Source organism: Pelodiscus sinensis, chromosome 7 (genome assembly GCF_052426305.1).
Source record: "Pelodiscus sinensis isolate ZL-2025 chromosome 7, ASM5242630v1, whole genome shotgun sequence".
NCBI lineage: Eukaryota > Metazoa > Chordata > Testudines > Trionychidae > Pelodiscus > Pelodiscus sinensis.
Genome location: NC_143058.1, coordinates 24,245,703 through 24,269,205, shown reverse-complemented (window position 1 = coordinate 24,269,205; position 23,503 = coordinate 24,245,703). Strand labels below are relative to the sequence as shown.

The 23,503-nt window shown below is 40.5% G+C and overlaps 1 protein-coding gene across 4 annotated transcripts in view; it reads right to left on the bottom strand.

The window, feature by feature from the left end:
- Nucleotides 1-23,503, bottom strand: part of ARHGAP15 (Rho GTPase activating protein 15) — a 497,535-nt gene that overhangs the window by 191,559 nt on the left and 282,473 nt on the right. For all 4 annotated transcript variants that reach the window (XM_075933317.2, XM_075933318.2, XM_025191035.3 and 1 more), the window contains one exon: nucleotides 14,274-14,396. In XM_075933317.2, the coding sequence (XP_075789432.1) occupies nucleotides 14,274-14,396 (123 nt within the window). The remainder of the gene's footprint in view (nucleotides 1-14,273; nucleotides 14,397-23,503) is intronic.

The window sequence follows — 23,503 nt, the reverse complement described above, 5'->3', positions numbered from 1 at the left end:
GAGCACTCAGTAATGGGAACTTTTGTCATGTAGCATCAGAAAGAATCGAGCAGATGAGGAAAATCACTCAATAAGAGCAGTTTAATGTTCAAACAATATGACTGCATTATTTATACAAATGGACAGTCTCCACATACCTTGTCAACAGTGTACTACATTTTGAAAATTAGCACAAAGAGTTTTGATAAAGCTTTTGTACTTGACATTTTTTTTAGTACAATCTGACCAAGGATGAGTATAGCCATCCAAAACTTTCAGTTCTATCCACTTCCACAGAACTGGAGTATTGTCTTCCTCTCCCAGAACTTTATCCACTCCCACTCAAAATTCAGTTAGACCCCTCTTACAAAGCAGCCATTTAGAATTAATTTTGTGTTTGGAAAATGTACTGAGTTATATAAATAGGATTGACTGAATGCATTTTCATTTTTAATAATTTTGACATATAATATATGCTTTTATTTTTATTTTTTCAAATATTTTTATCAATTTAAATTTTCAACAGTTGCAGGAAATTATGGGAGGGTTAGACAAGTACATGATGACTGAAGACAGAATCAAAAAGTTGCAGCTTTATAAACCATTAAAACTCAAAAATCAACATAACATGTCAAAATATATGCACTAAATATCCTTGAATCAATATACCATAACTCTTTTTACTGATCATTTGCTAGGCCATTTGTGACAAGTCAATTGAAAAGTATACATCACTGGATTTTGACTGTGATAAGTTCTCAAGCAGCTTTTTTCTCATTTTGCTTATCTGTAAGCATCTATTATTATTATTTTTGTGTGTGTACAGTGACATTGTTGATAAAAAATCGAATCCTTCCAAGCCTGTATATAAACCATTTCAGATATACAGAACCAGATCTTCAAAGGTGTCCAACTCCAAGGGTCCAGAGCCATAGTTACTAAGAACTACATTGTCAAAGTGTGCATTTTAAGTAGAGTGATTGGAGCAATCCTATATAATATTGTATCACAAAAGGAATAGAATTTTTTTTTAAAAGTGCAATAGGAAATATGTAAATTTTCTTGCCCAAATTAATGCAGCCTGTTGAATCTACTTGCCAAAATCTACAGGGAAAAGAGTTCTGGGTTTCCTGAGTCAACATACGAAGGAAGGTCTATCCTCACACATCCAAATATATGTATTCTGCAGTCTGACACTTTTATACAACTCAAAAGTCCATTGAGTTAAACTTCTGGGTAGACAAGGAATATAGGTTTGGGGTCACAGAAATACTCTCTAGAACAGTGTTTCTGAAAGTGTGCTGTGAAATCACTTTGAGAAACACATTAACTGGCCGCCCCAGTTTGTTTATTTACTGCACCGCAGCCACACAGCCTCACGGCTCCCATTGGCTCCGTTTCATCCTCTGCAGCCAAAGGGAGTCACAGGAAGAAGCCCAGACCATGCTGCTTCCCGTGGCTCCCCTTGGCTGCAAAGGTTTAAATGAAGTCAATGGGAGCCGCGAAGCTCCGTGGCCACGGCACCAGTAAATAAACAAACCGTGGTAGCCAGTTAATGTGTTTCTCAAAGTGGTTTCATGGGGCACTTTCAGAAACACTGTTCTAGAATGTGTGTGCATGTGTGGCAATTATTAGTGAATGATCTATTATGTGTTTTGGAGTTATGTTTGTGACAAAGAATGGTCAAGATAAGTTTCTTATAAAACATTCTTCATAAAACATCCAGTGGTAATTATGTATATAGAGATTTATTATTAAAATGTACTAGTGCTTCCTCCTCTGACATCTTAATTGTTTTTTAACATTTCAGAGGAAACCTGTCAGATTCTTTACAAGACATGGAATGCTCTCTGAGGCTAATTACATTAAAAAGATGTAAAGCTGTATCTCATCTGAGGGGCTATGGTATTTGTAATATGATAGTCAGAAGTGTCGGGGCAATAGATTGCATTGTCTATAGACGGCCAACATATCAGCAACTGAAGAACAATTCATGCTTTCTAGTTCAGCCAGTTGCCATAACTACTGTAAGTATTTCATGCCTGGCATCCAAGAACCTGAAGTCACTTTCACAATTTGCAGAAACAGGAAGTTATACAATATCAGTATCAGAACTCCCATAGATTTCAGTGGGAGCAAGATTTCACCTTTGGATTTAATTCTTGTATTGGATATTGACTTGCTACATGTGCTCAGGCAAACTACTTAGCCTCAGTTAATCTTCCTGTAAAAATGGATATAGTACTACTATAGTTAATGTTTTGAAACATAATTTGTTATGCTTAGATAACAGGTGCCAGGCCCACCACGCGGGGTGGGGAGGGAGGAAGGAGAAAGAGAACAGTTGCCCCAGGTCCTAGTGATTCAGAAGGGATCAGTGCTCCCAGCTGTTGATGCTACCACCAGAACAGTGGCAGCCAGAGTCCCAGACTCTTTGAATTGCCTTCAGAGTGTGCACTGCTTACTTTGTATGGCTCTGAGGGCTGGTGGAAAGACTGCCCCAGTCCCACCCTTTTCACCAAAGGTCCCGTCCCTTCCAGAAGCACAGAGTGGGACCCTTACTTGATGGTCCCCTTGACAAATGCTGAGTATTATGATTGTCTTAACTTAACAGATCATAATGGCAAAGGGGCAACACATTTGTCACACCACTGGTATAATTGCTAAACCATGACAAATATTACAGTAAAAATTTAAACCAATCTTCCTTCTTCTAAAAAGTAATGTTTTCAAAAAGCACAATTATGCAGTGACCAAGTAAGCAGCTAGAGACCCAGAACTCCTGAGTTCAAGACCAAGCTCTGCCTCTGACTCTGAATGATTTTAATCCAAGTTACTTAATTTCTCTGGGTTTCAGTTTTCTTGTCTATAAATTAGAGATGCTAATACTTACATCATGGTATGTACAGTCTTATCATTCATATGCTTGCACAATGTTTTGTACAGTACTTTGAAAACAGATTCCATTTTTTGTATGCAGCAATTTGATATCACTTATTAAAAATTATTTCTCTTAAAAAGTACTTCTCTAATATTTATAAATCCCTGTAAGAGGAGAAAGTAACCAGAACATTTTTTTCATAGAAGGAAAACAATAACTATTCCAAATGGATAAAGGAAGCAAATGAGGATTTTGTTTGATTTATCCATGATAGGGCATTTCAGAACTCCATTCTGTATGATTTGAAAACAAATGTACACAACTCTTATGACAGTTTATGTATCCTATCCAGCTTATTTCACTCAACTGCCTGGGAAATAGACACAATTACCACCTTATGGAATGCTGCTTAAATTTAAATGCTCCCCTCTGAATAAAAACCCACTTCATCTTCTCAAAGTTTATTCCGGCTTCTCAGGAATTACTCCCCCATAAGCTCCTTCTCTTGTTCACCATTTACAAATTTTAATTAATGATTACTCAGAAGTATATTTTATTGTAAGAAAGAAAATTCCCATATAGTGGCCTCTGTTAACAAGAACTTGTACAAAGGAGCTGCAGAGTATGCCCATGTACAGCTTTAATCATTCACTCTTTCAGCTGTTATCAATTTAAAACCAATGAAACTCCCACACTGAGTCCATTTGAGCAGTCAATTTTAATATCTTGGGGCATCTGTAGTTATTCTGAATTGGCTGCAAAAGCAGAACTAACAAGTTAAGCTCTAACCATAAGTCTACATCAGGCTGGTAAACCATGCATCAAACACAGACAGTTAGTCAATACTGTAGTATGAAAAACCAACAAGCATTTTTAAGAAGAGCGATATATTCATAATATGTTTGACAGTATGGTTTGCATTACATGTTCTTTGTATCTATGCATCAAACTTCCTATTCAAGATGGTGGTGTCTGTGACAGCGTTGTATGTTGATATAAAATGAGATACCAAAAGTGGATGGCATGGATACTAACACAGTTGTAAGGTATAAAATGTGATAATTATAGGTGCAATTAATTGCTCATTATAGTGAACAAGCCCCTTCAAGTTTTCAAATTCACTGCCAGGATAGATACGCTCACAACATGCAGCTTATGAAGCTGAAGTCCAAGGTATTAGCTCTAAGCTGCAGAAATCCAGAAAATGAGAGACAATAATTCTGTAAAAAGAACATTTAAAACAAGATCACAGAAATCAGCCTCATTCAGAATGTTACTGCAAAATTATCCCTCTTAAAATAAGGGATAAGGGATCTTTTGGAAAAGGCTTTATTTTCTGAAAGATCCGCGTCTAGACTGGAGCTTTTTTCCGGCAAAGCTCCGAGCCAGAAAAAAGCGGCAGCCATTTTTATGCAAATGAAGCGGGGGGGATATAAATCCCCGCTTCATTTGCAATTGCGATGTGTCTAGTTTGCATCCCTTTTACGAAAAAGGGATGCAATCTAGATGTAGCCATTGTGTTTATTTCTTTGCTATTTGTATTAGAATTCAAGCACAAGTGAAAAAATATAAGTGTCATCAGAAAAATGGAACATCAGTGTTCTAATTCTAGATAAAAAAGTAGGTAGCCTGGTAGTACCATCCCCACGGGTTTTTGGGAAGACAGCTTTTCATGAGATGCAAAGCAATGCATTCCAAAGGCAAATAAATGCCAATTTACCCCTGATACAACTTAATTTGGACTACTGGATTGCTAACAATTTCTATCAGCACCTAAGTTGAGGAATGTATCCACTCTATGACCAGTTAAATGTTGAGGAGAAGATGGGGGTAAATAGAGGGAGAGAGACTGAAATGAGTAAATTCACAGTTACTGTGTTTAGGGGATATTAAAAAGGCAGTTTCTGTATATTCAATATACATGGTGGACAGGGTATTGGGTATTGGAAGCTGGGTTGAAATGACAAGCTATTTCTTAAGTACGACGGGATTCCTAGTGCTGCTTGCAGGCTATGAGGTTCTGTAGAAAACTGTATATCTGGCTTTTGTTCAGTCAATCTCCAAAGAGCAAGCCTAGTGTAAGATAGGGTGAGTTGTGCCACTTTGCCTTAGGCAGAACATTGCTTTCACAGTCTGTGTTTTGGGTTCTTACATGTTATCATTTGCAATGCCAAGAAATAAAATGGTGTTATATTGCAATCATCCAGCAAGAATATTTTCCGTTGTTATTTAACTACTCCATGTACATGCAGTGAACATAACAAAGGGAATTAATTCAAAAGTTAAAATTGTAATGCTAAGCACCTATTAAGGCTACAAAAAACCACAGTACTTCTGTGGGACAGGTTCTCAGCTGACCTAAGTAAGCAAGGTTGTCATTGAGATATTCTGATTTATTCCAGTTGGCCCAGTCCTTTAAATTGGAGATTTACTGTACATTTGGTGGTCTCGAATAAAAAAATTCAACATTTGCCAACAGTAACTAGTGATATCTGAGCAATCCTATTGCCTATTTTTAGCAAAGGAAAAATATAGAGTAGATACCACTATATTTGGAAACTGTTGGTAAATTATGACGTCTTTTAGTGGAATAACCATACCTTTGAAATGAACTATGGAGCACACTGACGGCCAAATTCTACCACTTTTATTAATTTACCTATATTAGGAATTAACTTCTCTTGCTTCTCCTCCTCAGAAAATGGATATGAGGCCTTGTCTACACTAGGGGATGAATTTGAATTAAGCTATGCAACTTCAGCTACGTTAATACATAGCTGGAGTCGAAGTATCTTAACTCGAATTTTGGTGTACTCTCCTTTCGACTTCCCTTACTCCTTCTAGAAATAGGACTACTGGCATCAACAGGAGCACCCTCTCAGTTTGAATGAATGGATCTTCACTAGATCCACTAATTCAAATGCTGGAAGATTGACTGCAGCTCCTTCAATCTTATCTGTAGTGCAGAAATGGCCTGATTCTGAATGGCCTCTGACCATCATTCCTGACTGCAATGAACTTTAATCTCAAAGGAGATCTCTTTCTCTCATATCTGATCATCTGCATGTTTCAGGGAATCTACTTTTATAAGACCACCTGTTCATGCTGGAAAGAAAACAAAAAATATGTGTGGGTATGTCTACACTAAAGTGTTATATCGAAATGTCTTATTTCGAAATAGTTATTTTGAAATAGCTTATTTTGAAATAACGCGTCTACACACAAAATGCATTTAGAAATAGGTCAGGACTTACTGTGTGGGGCTGCTGCCTGAGGCTATGTGAGATCTGTGCTTAAAGGGACCCCCCCCCCGGATAGCCAGTTCTCAGGTTTCCCTGCTTGCTTGTCTACCTCGATGAGGGACAGCAAAGCATTTTGTCTCTGAATGCTCTGGTTGTCCTCACTTAGGACATCACAGCACTCTGCAACATGGAGCCAGAGCTACCCCTGGGCACTCTGGTGCTTCTCTTGGATGCGTTGCTTCGAGCCTGTCTGCACTTTCTGCAGGCTGTCATCCGGGAGATCCATCGGGGGCTGTCAGTATCCAGAAGGTCCTGTGGGAGAGCTTCCACCCTGAGGAGCACTAAGAGCCTCCCTGGTCTGCCCCACAGGGGGCTTGTGCCTCATTCCTCCCTCATGTCCTTCAACTTACCCCTCCTTAGCCCCGCTTCCTGATGTCAAATAAAATACATGTATTTTCAAAAATATAAACTCTGCTTCTTTAACAAAACTGGGGGAGGGTATGAAACTCCTGGGAGACTGGAGAAAGGAGGCAGGAGAGGGGAGGAACGAGGGTGGGAGAGGGGAGGGGGAAACTGGGAGGAGGGAGCTGGAAGGGGGAAGCAAGGGGAAGAAGGGGGAGGGGAAGCTCAGGGCTCATGGGTGGGGGTCTCGCTGGGCCAACTATCTCCCAGCACGGCGGGTGCAAGGGCCTTGGCATCCCTGGGGGGATGGGGAGGAGGGAGTGGAGGCCGAAGTGGGGGGTGTGGAGGTTGAGGAGGGAGAGGCAGGAGGAGGAGAACAGTGGGAGGAGGAGCGGAAGCTGGGGCGGAAGCAAGCACTGGAGTGACATGAGGCAGCATGCTTTGCACCAGGGTCTGCAGATGGGCACAGATGGCACAACCCTGGGCTAGCAGCTCCTGCCGGAACTCCTATTCGTCCTTTACCCACTGCTCCATGGTGCAGTGCATGGCTCACAAGGCCCCCAGGTGCTGATCTCGATACCCCTGCAGTGTTGCAGTGGACCTGCAGAGCCCTCGGGTGTGGGAGGTTGTCCTGGGAAGGGTGGTGCGCCCTGCACGTGCAGCTGGTGCGTCTGTGGAGAAAGAAGAGAAGTGGTCAGTTCTCCCTGGGGACACAGTGAGTGAAACCCAGGCTCACTCTGCGAGGTGAGGATGACCATGCCCTGCACCATCAGAGCCACTGTGCTTGCACAGAGGCCATGGTCAGAATGTCCGGCTATCCCCGGGAATGGGAGCTTCCTCCTGGGAAGGGGACAGTGATGGCACTTACATGGTGTGGCCTCCCCCGACGACCCTGGTGACTCCGCTGCTGGGACAGCTCGGAGGTCTGGCCAGCGTGGCACCCTCCATGGTGGCTCATCCTCTGCTCCGGTACCAGATCTCTGCCCCCTGGGGTGACGCAGACCGTACTGCCCTCTATGATGCGGTCCAGAGCGTCGAAGTAGGGGCAGGTGTCTGCCCTTTCTGAGGAACTGCCCTGAGTTGCCCTGGCGTATGCCTGCCTCAGCTCTTTGATCTTCATGAGCACATGTTCTTGTGTGAGCATGTGGCCTTTGGTGGCCATGGTATCAGCTATGCATCCGTAGACTGCGGTATTCCTCCATCTAATGTGGAGATCATGGACATTGGAGGCCTCCCCCCAAACCTCAATGAAGTCCATGATCTCCGCACTAGTCCAGGAGGGCACCCTCCATCTCCAGCCCCTGGCTGGCTCCTGGGAGCTGGGGGACTGGGTGGGGGACAGCTGGCTGGCACTGGCTGCCTGGCTCATTCTCTGGCCACTGGGTAAGGGGCAGCCACTGCTGGCATGCCTGGCCAGAGTCTACCCCTTTAAGGGCTCTGGGTCTGGGGGAGAAGAGAAGAGTTTTCCTAGTTTGGCCCAGAGTGGCCACCAGGGGAAACTGGGAAGGGCTGGAGGCCCCTTTTTCAGAATAAGCATCTACACAGCACTTATTTCGAATTAGCTATTTCAAATTTGGCGTTATTCCTCATAGAATGAGGTTTACCAAATTTGAAATAAGTGCCCCACTATTTCGATTTTATTTCAAAATAGTGGTTTGCCTGTGAAGATGATAGGAAAATTAATTCAAAATAACAGCTGTTATTTCGAATTAACTTTGATGTGTAGACATACCCTAAGAGTTGTTGGCTCACTGACCTCACTAGGAATATTCCCATTGATTTTAGTGAGCACTGACTCAGACTCTAAACTTCCATATCATAATCCATGAGCTGAATGATGTCTGAATGTGAAAACATGGCAGTGAGCATGCGACTGATGAATTATTTTAATCTTTGGAGTATCATCAACAGGAGTGATGTTTTAAGGGTGTGAAGACATCCACATTCAGTTCTTTGAAAAATCATAGTGACCACTAAACCCACTGTGGAACAAGATTACTGACTCCTTACACTATAGTCTCTGATTTCTCACCATTTAATACCAAATTAAATAGATTCACTCTATGTTTCCCACTGGGAGAATGAAGAGAGTGGAGCCGTATCCTTTCTGTTCCTGATCCCACTTCTGCTGATTGCATCCCATACACTTCAGGCTACATAACATACCACTTGCTTTACCAGCAATTGGAAGGATTCAGTTCAATTTTAAAAAAAGATATAGAATGATAAAGTAGCATTTATTTTTGTCTTACAGCTTTAGTTCCTCTAATCTGTGGTGGGTTCTTTTCTTGTTGCTTTAATTTCTCCTACATTTAACTTTTCAAGTGAATTCAGATAAACTCTTTACTTGCAGCGAAAAAGTTAGATGGGACATATTTTCTTAGTAGATGGGTTTTTCATCAGCACACCAACATTCATTTATGCGCAGTTTTTATTCACGCTATTTTATTATTGAATGAAAGTAAATTATGAGATTCTTTATTAGCCATGCACTCACCATGGCTTTTAAGTAACTGGGGGTACGTCTACACTACAACGTTAATTCGAACTAAGCTAATTCGAACTAACGGATCTAGACTAAAAAACTAGTTCGAATTAGCGTTTTGCTAATTCGAACTAGCATGTCCACATTAAGTGGACCCTGAACCAGGCTTAAGGATGGCCAGAAGCAGTGTCAGCAGGGCATCAGAGGAGGACTTAGAGCGTGGAGATGCTGTCTCAGGATAGCCGAGGGCTGTGCTTAAAGGGTCCCGACCCCCACCCCGGACAGACAGTTCTCAGGGGTGCCCCGCTTGCAAAGCAGTCCTGGCTTGGATTGCCCGGAGTACCCACACTGGGCACATCACAGCACTCGGCCATCAGACTGGCTGCACTTGCCGCAGGCTGCCATCTGGGGAGAGGGCGCAATTGGAGGGCTGCAGGAGAGGTTCCATCCCAAAAGCCCGCAGAGCCAGCCCAGTCCTCCCAATCGGGGGCTCGTGCCCCATTCCTCCCTCACCTCCTTCCACTTACCCTTCCCTAGCCCCTTTTCTTGATGTACAAAATAAAGGACAATTGTGTTCAAAAATGGAAACTGTCTTTATTGAACAAAACTGGGGGAGACTGGGAAAAGGAGGTGGGAGAGGTGAAGAGAGAGGGTGGGAGAGGGGAGGGCAACTAAAATGATCAGGGGTTGGGAACAGGTCCCATATGAAGAGAGGCTAAAGAGACTGGGATTTTTCAGCTTAGAAAAGAGGAGACGGAGGGGGGACAGGATAGAGGTCTCTAAAAGCAGGAGTTGGGTGGAGAAGGTGCATACAGAAAAATTCTTCATTAGTTCCCATAAAGAAGGACTAGAGGACACCAAAGGAAAGGAATGGGTAGCAGGCTTCAAACTAGTAACAGAAAGTTGTTCTTCACAAAGCAAAGAGTCAACCTGTGGAACTCCTTGCTGCAGGAGGCTGTGAAGGCTAGAACTAGAACAGAGTTTAAAGGGAAGTGAGATCAAGTCATGGAGGTTGGGTCCATGGAGTGCTATTAGCCAGGGGGTAGGAGTGGTGTCCCTGCCCAAGGTTTGTGGAAGGCTGGAGAGGGATGGCACGAGACAAATGGCTTGGTCACTGTCTTCGGTCCATCCCCTCCAGGGTTCCTAGGGTTGGCCGCTGTCGGCAGACAGGCTACTGGGCTAGATGGACCTTTGGTCTGACCCAGGACGGCCATTGTAAGCTCAGGGCTCAGGGTCAGGGGTCTCAGTGGACCCCCTTGATTTTCATGCACACCTGCTTCTGGGTGGCCAGGCTGGCAGCTCTCCTGCCCAAGCCGGCCACTTTCCTGTGCCTAGTGCGTAGATCGTGGACGAGGTCCACGATGTCCGCACTAGTCCAGGCGGGTGCCCGTCTCTTGCGGTCCCGGGCAAGCTCCCGGGAGCCGCCAGCCTGGTCCAGGGAAGAGGGGGAGGGCTGGGGGGCATCGGGTAGGTAGCTCGAGGCGTGCCAGGTGCAGGGTCTGGTGGCTGGGTGCTGGCAGGCTTGCACCTGGCACGGGCACCGTAGCCAGCCCGTGCCCCTTTAAGAGCTCCGGGGCCGGGAGGGGGGCAGACGAGTTTCCCTGGTGTTGGCCAGAGTGGCCACCAGGGAAACCTGGGGAGGGCTAGCCTCCCACTAGTTCGAATTAAGGGGCTACACACCCCTTAATTCGAACTAGCTAGTTCAAACTAGGCTTAATCCTCGTAAAATGAGGTTTTCCTAGTTCGAACTAAGCGCTCTGCTAGTTCGAATTAAATTCGAACTAGCGGAGCGCTACTGTAGCGCCTATTAAAGTTAGTTCGAACTAACATCCGTTAGTTCGAACTAACTTTGTAGTGTAGACATACCCAGAGGTAGTAGTAAATTCAAAACATAAATGCTCAGAACCCAGGAATCTAGTAAACTGATATAATGTTGAAGGCTGGAGACTAATTATGGACGGTATAAAACATAACAAAGTTCAAATGTGAGGATCACAGTTCAACCGTGAAGCAACATTAGTTTCAAAAGAGAAAATACAGTTTTTATCTAGCACAATTAGTGTAGATTCCGTAAATTCTGAGAATTTTTCAATCCCAAGTCACAGAAGAGCCAGACATAAGTCATTTGAGTAAAATTACTCCTGAAGTAACACTGATAAAGTGGCAAAGCTGCAAAAAAGGCTCTTTATTCAGTTATACAACATTGTTGTTCATATATAGATATTGATTAAATTAATAATGTAACAAAAATTTATTAGGTACATGTTACTTTAAATAATGCCTATAATATTATTACAATACTTTTCTTTACTAAATATTATATGAAATAAACAAAAAGTAGAAATTTTAGAACTGACAATCCTCATTTACAGTTTTAACACACACACACACACACACACATATATATATATATATATAATTTTTTTTTCATTGAATGAAATCATTATGGCCTAATCTTGCAAACACTAAAGTCTACCTCCCTGAGGAACAACTCATATTAGAGAAAACTTTAAAATAACAAATAGTTCTAGGAATGTAATCAGGCTCCATATCATTTTAAAGTAATTAATTATTTAAGGTTTCCATAAGAAATTAAATACTTCTGCACAGATAGATATATAGGCCCAGTTTTTCAGTGGTTACTGGGTGCCTACATGTATTATTAGAGGCCTAGAGGATTTTCAAAACTGTCTATATTTCTATGCTCCATTGATCCAGTTGCCTACGTACCTTTGAAAATTCCATTAAATGCTTATCTGCATCTTTATGGACCTAAATACCTTTAAAAATCTGTCCCTTAGTACCCAAATAATTAGATGATACTGAAGTACATGGTTTAGTGTGTGCGCATTTCAGTATGGTGGACCTTATTTTTATTTTTAAAATCCATGTGTATGTGAAGGTGTAAATGACAATAATATAAACTTCAGACTTTTCTAATAATTGTATGGATCAAAATACCCAAAGGGAAAAAAATAATTTTGAAGCAAGTTTTGAAAAATGTCCTTTGGATAAGAGTGCACACATCAGTGACCGAGAAGAGGACTGACTACATTTAAGTTAACTTCATATTTTAAAATGTATTCACTCTTGCTTATAATTTATGTGTTAAATTTATTGGAGTTTTGTGACAGACAAAGTAAAAAATCCATATAGATTTGAAAGCTTTCTAGTGCTCCTGGCAAATATGAATGGCACTTGATGAAAAGTGAAGGTTTTTATAGCACCTACAGTGCCACTGCTTTGGTGTAATTATCACCACATGCTTCACAGATATTTATATCAATTCTTCACTATCCCATAGAACGGCTTGTACTATAAGTTTGGCACTGTGATGTCCTGCAAGGCTATAGATGTACTTTTATTGAAAGAATTAATTATTTTAAGGGATTTATAATTCTGACAGATGTATTCCCCCCTGGGATTAAAGTTAGTATGCATGTTCCCAGAGTTGGAGGAATTTCTTGTACAAATTGTTCTACATCTCCCCCTCTTCCCCCGCCTCCAAGATTACAGCAAATATAGAGTTTTGCAATGTTCCTATAGCCATTTAATTCACCTTTAGGGAAAAATGCATTTTAAAACATGAAATTTGTAAACCATTTATTTTTAATCTGGATACTTGCAATTTGCTATTTAAAATATTTTAATATGAGCCTAAAAATTAACATTTAAAAGTGGTCTGTCTATAAGCACCACAACTGCATTTTCATAACATTATAACAGATTAAGGGATAAACTGCATGGAAGACAATGAAGGAACCTTATCAAATGAGCATTTCACATAGACTTACTGTAGATTGGAATTAAGCTCTGCTAAGGAATCCTGACTCATTTGCATGGCCAGAACCAAATCCTAATGAATCTTCTTGGAAGAAAACTAACATGTTTTCTGTACAGTTACATTAGTTTATTATTAAAACTCTGCTAGGGAATGCAGATCCTGACTATGACAGAACATAATTCAACTGGGTTTTCCATACAAGAACATCCCAATTAGAACCAGGCTATGTTAGAGAATCAGGAGTCTAATGCAACTCTATCTGAAAACAAATGCATCTGGTTTTCCTAGAGAGATACATTAGAGGATGGATTTGAGTTATGCTAATGAATCTGGATTTGCTAGTAGGGATCACATCTGATCCCTGTGTAACGCCACAGGAGATTCATCAGCTACACTTTATTAAACTGGAAAAAAGTCTTAAATGCAGAAATTAAAAGACTATAAATTACAACTCAAGCTTCTTCTCTGATACCATAATAATTGAAACAAACTAAAATGATGTACTCAAATCCCACTCTTAACTCAAACTGTGCATTAAAGTAACATCAAAACTGAGATACAATAGGTGATTAGGAACAGATTCTGAAAGTTAGGCACACACAAGTATACATATAAATATGCATATTTGCAAATACCTGAGGTGTATGTAGGGGGAGATTTTCAAAACTGTCTACAGGATCTAGAATCACAAATCTTATTAAAAAAAACAGGACTATGTAGCACTTTAAAGACTAACAAGATGGTTTATTAGGTGATGAGCTTTCGTGGGCCAGACCCACTTCCTCAGATCAAATAGTGAAAGAAAACTGTCACAAATCTCAAATCTTATCAAGATTCAGTTCTCTTAAATGCTTTAGGCACTTTTAAAAATCTCTCCCAAAATAGTCAAGAATTTATGTGCACATGGTTGTGAGGGCCTCAAATCTGGCCTATAATATTTCACTGCTTTGTGTCTGTTTGGAGGGCTGAGTGAAGGCAGCTTTCTGCCAGCCCCTTGATCCTGGGCAAAGGTGGTAAAATTAACCCCTCTGACTCTAACTCACAGTGACTTCAAGCCCTGCTATTGACTCAGGATTGCGGGCACTAAATGGGTGCCAAAGCCTTGTGGCAACCCGCCCCCCAAACAAACCAAAAACAAACAAACAAACAAAAAATCCCAACATATCTAGCTGGTTTGCATATACAGTTGCAGTTTTTTTACATACTTATTGGTGAGTGTGCAAATTTTTCATGCACAATTCCAGAAGATATTTAAAAATATGGTCTTGCTTGACCATTGGTGGCCAGAATACTCCAGTTACAGGATAACAGTACCTACAGTTTGAAAAAGATTGTTCCTGAGAGCTTACCAATACACAGAAAAATATCTAGCCAGAAATTGCTATGCAATCCAAATGGTCCTATGCTTTTAACTGATGACAGGAATGAGAATATTGTGAAACAGTAACTGTCATTAATGAACTTTCAGTTTTACTCCGAAAAAATAGATAAGGAACACACCTTTAATCAGTCCCTTTTCTTGCAAGGTTTTCAGTGAAGGTCTTCGGGTTATAAACTTCTTTAATCTGCTTTTGACTCGATTTCTGTCATTTGTATCAGAGGCACTGTAGTTCAGTCTGAAAACTGAGAAAAAAAAGAAAAACTACATTTCTAGTAAAACTACATTTTTAAAAATAACAATACATGTTCTTGAATACTGCATACAGATGTGATCATCTCATCTCAAAAAGGACATCTTAGCATTGAAAAAATTCAAAAAAGGGCAACAAAATAATTAGGGGTTTGGAATGGCTGCCATATGAAGAGAGATTAAAAAGACTGAGACTTTTCAGGTTAGAAAAGAGGAGATTAAGGGGGGACATGATAGAGGTCTATAAAATCATAATCAGTTTGGAGAAACTAAATAAGGAAAAGGGATTTACTTGTTCCCACAACATAAGTACTAGGGGTCACCAAATGAAATTAATAGGTAGCAGGTTTAAAACAAACAAAAGGAAGTTTTTCTTCATGTAACGCAGTCAATCTGTGGAACCCCTTACTAGAGGATGTTGTAAAGACCAGAACTTTAACAGGGTTAAAAAAGGACTAGATGCATTCATGAAGGATAAGTCCATTCATGCTTATTAGTCAGGATGGGTAGAAATGGTGTCCCTAGCCTCTGTTTGTCAGGGGATGGGAATGAGCATCAGTGGAGGAATTTCTTGATGATTACCTCTTTTGTTCCTTCCCTGTGGGGCACTTGGTATTGGTCATTGTTGGAAGACAGGATAATGGGCTAGACTGACTTTGTCTGACCTAGTATGGCTGTTCTTATGTTCTTAAAACAATAACTATGTCTACCCTTAATAATATAGTAGGTCAGCAAGATAGCTGGTAGGATAGTACAAAGAGTTTGATTAACATTTGTGAGATAAAACATGATGCGTTCACTTGGTGTTATCTGTAGAGTCATGTTATTTATTATTTGCAAATATTCGGATGGGCACTATTTACTTATGAAACGTTCCATGAATCTCAAGACATTCATTTGGACTACTATTCAACTGAAACTTCCAATTGGAAGTGTGCTAAATATTATTAATGGTATACCATTTTTATGAGATGGGATGGGGGGGTCACAGCATTGGTGATGGTCCGAATCCTCTTGCCAAGTCAGATGAGGCATTCCACTATTGCTAATACAGTTGCAGAAATCATGGCTTACTGACAAGAAAATATGCAAGATGTACTAATTTATGGAAGAAAAAGTGTTCCAAATCTAACAGCTACGTTTTATTATATTTAGGTATTTATTGCACAGAGAAGCCTTTGGGCTAAGTTCTGTTGTGGTTTATTCCAGCAAGATGCGGAGCCCACCTCCTGAGATTCCACAGGAGCAAGCTGTGATGATGCAAGTGGGCTATAAAATGTTGTCTGCTGGGATCTCCACAGAGAAAAATCACTGCCCCCAAAATGAGCAGTACTGATGAGAGGAGGTATAGCCAGGACATCAAAATATTCCCTACTTTCAGCATTCAGCATGCTTATATGGCTATATTTTTCCATCTTGTGTTTAAATTATCAAGTGGGGATTCTGTGTGAGGAAATCTTTGTGAGGATTTCTGAACCTCACATATCCTACGAGATATGAGGCAGCCCAGAATTATAGATTTGTTGCCCCTTTTCCAGTTTCCCTGTGCCCTGGTGCTGCCAGTCATTAAGTCATCTGCAGGGGTGCGAAGAGCACATTATACAGCAAGAACCCATACAATCTTTTCTAGTAAGATCTCCAGCAGCTTTCCCTCTAATTTTTTCCACTCCAGAACAGAATGAGTTTTCTTATGTGCACCAATACACACCTTCATATAACAAAATGCAAGTGGCAGGATTGGGGTTAAGGTGTTCTGAGTGTGGGAGGTGGCTCAGGCCTGGGGCAGAGGACTGGGGTGCAGGAGTGTAAGGTCTTTGGTTGGGGTGGAGCTGAGTATAAGGGGTTTTGGGTCCAGGAGAGAGCTCCAAGTTTGGGAAAGGACAGGTGTTGGGTTATAAGAGGCTCTGGGTTAGTAGCTGCAGAGCAGGAAGGTCTAGGCTGGGGGCTGGCATCCAGGAGGGGGTACAGTTGTTGGACTGGAGATATGGGTCTTGAGGTGGGGCTGGGGATGAGGGCTTTTGTATACAAGAGGGTTCTCGGGGCTAAGAGGGCTCAAAGTTGGGGAGGGAGTTGCGGCTTGGGTTTACTTGGGTGGCTCTGTGCTGGGGCAATAGGAGAGGGACTCCCCTCTGTGAGCCATGGCAGCTCTATGCTAGGGCCAGCGGAGAGGGGCTCCCTTCCATGGGCAGATTGCAGCAATTCCATGCTGGGGCTCACGGGAAGTATTTTTCCTCCACTGGCCATGGCGTCTCCCTGCTGGGATTGGAAGGGAGGGTCTCTTTCCTGGTGGCCCCAGTAACTTCAGGGGATCTCTCAGCCCTGAGCCCCTGCATGGGATTTAACACAATTCCTAATGTGAACTATGATCTGCAGGGCTGGAGTGGGATAGTATCTGTCCTTTGGTCCACTCAGTCTCCATCTCATTCCTTTTATTGACCTTGGGCTGCAGAGAGCATGCCTCACAGAACTGCTCACTAGAAAAGGTAGCTGATCCCCAATTCTGTATGGAGAAGGGGAAATCCACAAGTTTACATTTTCCTTTGTGTGCTGATTTATCAGGGATAATCCAGTGCTCCAGAGGCAGGGCTTCTATGAAGCATTCAGGGCCTCTCTCCTTGTACAACTTCTGTAGCAGTGTGGTTATACATGTACATATCTACCCCCCACATGAATTCTCCCCCACGATGCAGCAGTCCTTACTACACGGATCTGAGAAAACCATTATAGGGAGAAATCATGGTATAGATTACGCTAGGTTTTGTCACAAGCAGTTTCACATAAGTTATCAATAAAAACAGAATGCTAAAAGGTGCACAGCTATAAAACAGCGATGATTTAAAGGGTCCTCTTAAGGAACAGTACAAAATCCTGGGATAATGTGGTTTATATTACAAATCTGATTTTAACAGCCAACCTTATAAAACGGTTTACGCTTTGCTGTTGTCAAGGGAGCAAAACTTGCCAAATTGTTCATTTTAAGTAAATACAACCATAGCCAATTAAGGAAAGCAACATTTAAACACATGCCTATGATAATCAGAGCATAGTTTGCTTCTGATTTCACTACTGATTTTAACAGAAGAGTGTTCCATTTTCCCACAGCACTAAAATGACCCCACACATACTTCCACAACCTAGTAATCACAGAGGACAAATAAAACAACACTTTATTGGAAAATACACAAGCTTGGTAAAATAATCCATCATTTATGAAAAATAGAATTCACATTGTTAATGGCAGCATTCTTAGGGTGATGCATCATAGAATATAAAGATTAGTATCCAATTGATGGTCAGCTCTTTTGTGCACTTTATATTTTAGAACTTTTTGTTCAAAAATTAAGCAGTCTTTGGCAAGGATAGACTAAAATTCCAAATCACTCAGCCTTGCTATAAAAAGAATAACAAATGGATGTTTCTAATTCTGCATCTTAATGGTACTTTGAAACAGTAAAGTGAATTGTATTTCGTTTTCTGACTGTGGATATGCGGTTTGAATTCATTGTATCTTCAGAGTAGTTTGACTTTTTGTGACTTGCTGGCAGAATGCAACTCTTCATTTCAAATATGGCACAAGTAAAACCACTCAGTTACTTTAGGCCTGCCACATTTCTTAGTCTGCAGGATTTGCCTGCTTGCATTTCAGTATTAGCTCTGACTGTAACATCAAATTTGTTAAGATGATTTAACAGGTTCCAATGTGGTTCACACTGAAGAATGGTTAGATCTACAATTCAATGTGTGGGGTGAACCATCCTCATGCACACTCAAATGTTTTAATACAGCTGTGTAGTTTTATACCTGAAGCAGCAACTATGGTGTTAAAACTACATCTAGAGGTAGGAATCATTATTGTCATAGACACTTTTTGTATATTTCATGTCAGATTATATATAGCATGGAGAAAAACAACAGCAAAGCCAATTTTGATGAGTTTCTTATATTGTGTTCGTAAGCACATGCAAGTCACCAGAGGGAAACCTCCCAGAAATTCAATGGTTTGGATAATATGATCCAGAATTGAACGCTGGCTAGAAATACTCTTGCTGGGATCTTGTTTAGAAATATCTTTTTTCCCTGCCAAACCACTGCTCTCATGGTATCCCCAAGTAATAATGGCTTTGTTTTATATTTGGAAAAACAAAAAGAACTAAATGTTGTTTTCAAATGGAAAAAAGTTTAGCTATACAACAGAAAGACTGTTTTCTGTAGTACTTACATTTTCCATTTTCAGATTATGGGTATGATTGGTGAAGATCATCTATGGAAGTTGGCAAAATTAACCAGATTAACTATCAACTGCATATTTCAAAGGAGGAAACTTCAAGAAGAAAATAAATGGAATGGTTATTACACTATAATTTACACTATTACACTATCATTTAAGTTCATTACACACCAATCGGTTAAATTTCTCTGAATTGTACTGGTTTTCTAATTACATGACACAAACAGATCATGTATTTAGACCATTGAGCTGTTTGTTTGCTAAAATGACTGTCTGCAGTTAGTTTGGAATCCTAAAGTTGTCGTCTTCTTTTTGTGCCTCTGCTATCTGTGGAGTTTGCTCTGTTGATTATTCTTTCTGAGAAACAAACTGTAGATGTTAACAGTTTCTGTAGAACTCCCCATGGTCATTCTCACATATGATTTGGATGTTGAATTCTTTCTCCTTATGGATGCTGAGGTTGTCCATCCTTTGTCTCCATCCAATATGACATGAACACAGTCACCAAGTCACCTACCCATGGCAGATTTCCAAGTGACTGAAATCGGTTGTAAAAGTGTTCGTAAGTTCTTTTACTATATTTATCCAATTTAGCTACTCTCTCTTTCTCTCTGTTTGGCCACTTTGGAGAAAACTACTGTTGCAACTTTGGAAAAGAACCTCCTAGTTGTCTTCTCAACAGGAGTTGTGTTGGACTATATCCAGTAGCTGCTGTTGATGTTGATCTGGAACTCAAAAGAATGATGAATGGATTTTCCTGCTGTAGGATTTTCTTGGCTGTATATACAAGTATCTCCATTCACTTGTGGGCTGCTAGTAAAATGATCAAAATCATATTTCTTAGAAATGACTTCAATTTTGCTGCAGTGAACTGTGGCCCATTTTCCTTCACTGGTTGTTCTGGAGCACTGATATGAGCAAACGTGCACTTCAGTTTCATGATAACACTGAAACATGTTAGGTATTTTAAGTACATTATATTTCTATATAAGTGGAAAAATAGTCCATTGTAACCAGGTAACTATGTTATATGAATTGGCAGAAATTTTCAGCTAATGTCTTCCATGGTCTGTCTGGAAGAGGAATATGCAAACTGTGTTATTCAGCATAATCTCTTAAATTGATGTCTCCTTTCAAAAATCCAATATCATCATATTAGATCATAGAATCATAGAGCTGGAAGAGATATCAAGAGGTCATCAAATCCAGCCTCCTGCCCAAGGCAAGACCAATCCCAACTTGCAAGGGAAATTGTTTCACTGTAAATCCCTTCTGAGATGATGATGATTATGATGTCAGCTGGTGAGTTCATTTTAATGTCAATAATCTTGCTGTGAATATTCAGTTTCAGTCTTCTGACAGGTTTTATGCCCTCACAGCGATAGAATCCCAAAACAACAGCTTTTGATTGTCTGTAATATAAGTCAACTGCCTGACTGCTTTGGTGAGGCAAGCAGCTGCAAAATGTCCATATTCCATGCATTTATTATACTGCGTGCCTCAGACTGGACATGCATCTTCTCTTGGTATGTTACTTTTTCTATTCCTTATGTATGTAGGCTGGAATTTTTCCCTCTTAGACCTTTTCTATACTATCTCTGTAAGTCAGTCTAAGTTATACAAGTTAAGTTATTTAAGTTGCATAACTGAAGATGATGTAACTTACATCAACTTAAAATGGTGTCTACATTGCACTATATCACTATGTTAATTGGAGATGCTTCTTGGAGTAGTAAAGTCAATTGGAGAGCATTCTCCCAGCAACTTAGTGTATCTTCACCAAACCTGCTAAATCAATGTCACTGCGTCAATGGCAGCAGTGCCAATTTAGCATGGTAGTGAAGATAAGCTTGGACGCTCTCACTCCTTCCCTCCGGATTTTATGATTATGACTTTTAACATTCACCTTCTGATTGCAGCTTCTAAGCTAGTTTCAGGTTCTTCAAGTTGTTGCTCTCCTTTGTTCTATTGTTTGACTAATTCTGATGTCTTTGCAATCTGTATACCATGCTGCTGTGAAAAGTTTTTTTCTAATTGAGTAACCAGCCTGTCTGATTTTCTCTATTTGCATTCCCCAGTTTTCAGTCAAAGTATACAGAGCTCTTAAGCAACATTCCCCCTGGTTCCTTAATTCTTGGGTGTCAACATACTCTTTGTAAACTTTCTTGTGCAAAAAATGAGAGGAGGAGACTATATTATAGCAGCAAAACTATAAGAAGAGGTTACTCATCTTGTACTGTAACTGGAGTTCTTTGAGATGTGTGCCCTAAAGATGGTCCTTTTCAGATGTGCCTTTGATCAGAGATTTTCAGTAGCACTGCCCTTTCAACCCATGTTTGCACTCCATAAATCCTTGTTCACTGTACCAAGAATATTTAGAGTTGCATAAGTGATCCATCCTCAGTTTCTTCTCTGCTGTGAAGTTCCATGAAAGGAAACTGAAGCAGAGGGGAAGGAGGCAAATACTGGACCACCCACAGAGACATATTTCAAAGACCTACAGCTATTACACAAAAGGACTAACCTCTCCTTCTTTTTCAATAGTGTCCTTTTGAATAATCCACTTTGCATGACTCTTGTATCTGCACCCAAAGAGAAGAAAGAGCTTCAGAGCAGACTCTAAAACTGAAGGCAGAACTGCATTGCCAACTGCAGCATAGGATCTTAAGGCATGGACCAAAGCACAGTGTCTGGAGAAAATAGATATTCATGTCCACTTTGCAGCTTTGGATTGTCAACACCTGAAACATCTTTAAGTCACACCACAGAAGTAGATTGCTACCATATAGAAAGAGCTTACAGTCTAGGAGGAAAACGAATATTAGCAGACTTCTAACATGAGATAATATATCCAGAGAACATAAGAATCCTAAGAACATAAGAACGGCCATACTGGGCCATTCCAATGGTCCATCTAGCCCAGTATCCTATCTTCTGACAATGACCAATGCCAGATGCCCCAGAAAGAGTGAACATAGCAGGTAATCATCAAGTGATCTCTCTCCTGACACCCATTTCCAGCTTCTGACAAACCGAGATACACCTCAAGGGTCTCTTGATGGAGACTGTGATCTTTTGGATTTCTCTACTATGGAAACAAACATGGTTTGGTTCTTGGTTCTTATGTCTCCATCAGAAACCTCTCTAACTAGATAAATCATCAAACTGGAACAGAGCACTAATTAATGTAAAACAATGTCTTCCTACAGTAGACACTATGTCCTGTCCACCCAAAAGGTCCATTGAAAGCAAATACTACTGTGAAATATAAAAAAAACAAACAAATATTTTATTAAGGAGTTCACACTTAGTGGTTGGTGAAACCTAAGTATAAAACTCACAACCAGTTTGGGGTTTATGCCCTGCTTCTTCATAGTCTGCCCTGAGACTCCTGCGACACTCTAGACATCTTGACAACGGCATCCAAAGGGAGGAAGGGAAATGAGATAATTCAGAGGTAGATTCCTGTATTGGGGGTGATTTAAATTCTCAAGTAATCAAAACTGAGATTTGAATACAAGGGATGGCTAGAAAAAGGTAGCTGTCACAGTAATTGAATTTTTGTTCTACTACCTTGTACTCTTGGTAGGTGGGTCAAGAAGGCTACAGAAATTCAAAAAATGAACCAAAAGAGATATTTGAGTTATTTGAGGCCTGCTATATTTTATTTTCTTGCGGGTGTGCATATCCTGAGGAATCTAATAATGACTCTCAAATCGTTCAGAGAATGAGGAGACTTGTCAGTAGATTCAGAAAATAGCTTGACACCATCAAAAGGAAGATCCCTAAGCACACTATGGGTATGTCTAGACTGCATCCCTCTGTCAGCAGAAGGATGCAGATTAGGCAGGTCCACATTGCAAATGAGGCAGGGATTTAAATATCCTGCACCTAATTTGCATAAAAATGCCCACCGCATTTTACCAACTCAGCACTTTGTTGGCAAAAAGCAGAGAGGGATCCGTTGATAAAGAAAGATTTTTTTTTGACAGATCCTGTAAATTTTTTGACAGATCCTTTCTGCCTCCTGCAAGGTGCTTTTTGCCGACAAAGTGCTGAGTCAGCAAAATGCAGTGACCATTTTTATTCAAATTAGGCATGGGGTATTTAAATCCTTGCCTTATTTGCAATATGGACCTGTCTAATCTGCATCCCTCTGCTGACAGAGGAATGCAGTCTAGACATACCCTCTGTGGCTATGTCTGCACTACAAAGAAAAGTCAGAAACTCTTTCTACCATCAAGGAATTCAATGACAGGTGTGAAAACAGAAATTATGAGTATTTAGGTGGAACATAATATACGTATAAGAGGTGCTTAAATGGAGTCTGCCAGAGAAGTGTTAGCAGGCTCCAATGAAGCCTCATTCACAGGAAGAAACACACACATAAAAGCTGTAGTTTACAAAATCACCAGGAATTATAGTGCAAGGCCTGGATATCCTCTAAAAGAATGTTAAACCTACCTGATATGTGCTTCATTAGCTCTTGAAACTATCTAAAATCATCTGCTTTGGAGAGTGTTATAGGCATTACAGCCACATTTAATGAGGAAGAAGAAATGTTTGCATAGAGTGCTTCCTCTAAGGGTATGTCTACACAGCAACATTATTTCAAAATAACTAGAGTTATTTTGAAATAACTTAGTCTGCGTCTACACAGCAGGCAGTTATTTAAAAATAATTTCAAAATACTGTCAAGCTTCAGGACTTCTTACTCTGACTCTTGTAACCCTCATTGTATGAGGAGTAAGGAAAGTTGGAAAAAGAGTGCTCTATTTGAAATAAGTGCTGTGTAGACACTTCCTATTTCGAAATAAGCTACGCAATTTGCGTAGCTCAATTTGCGTAGCTTATTTCAAGTTACACTCTGCT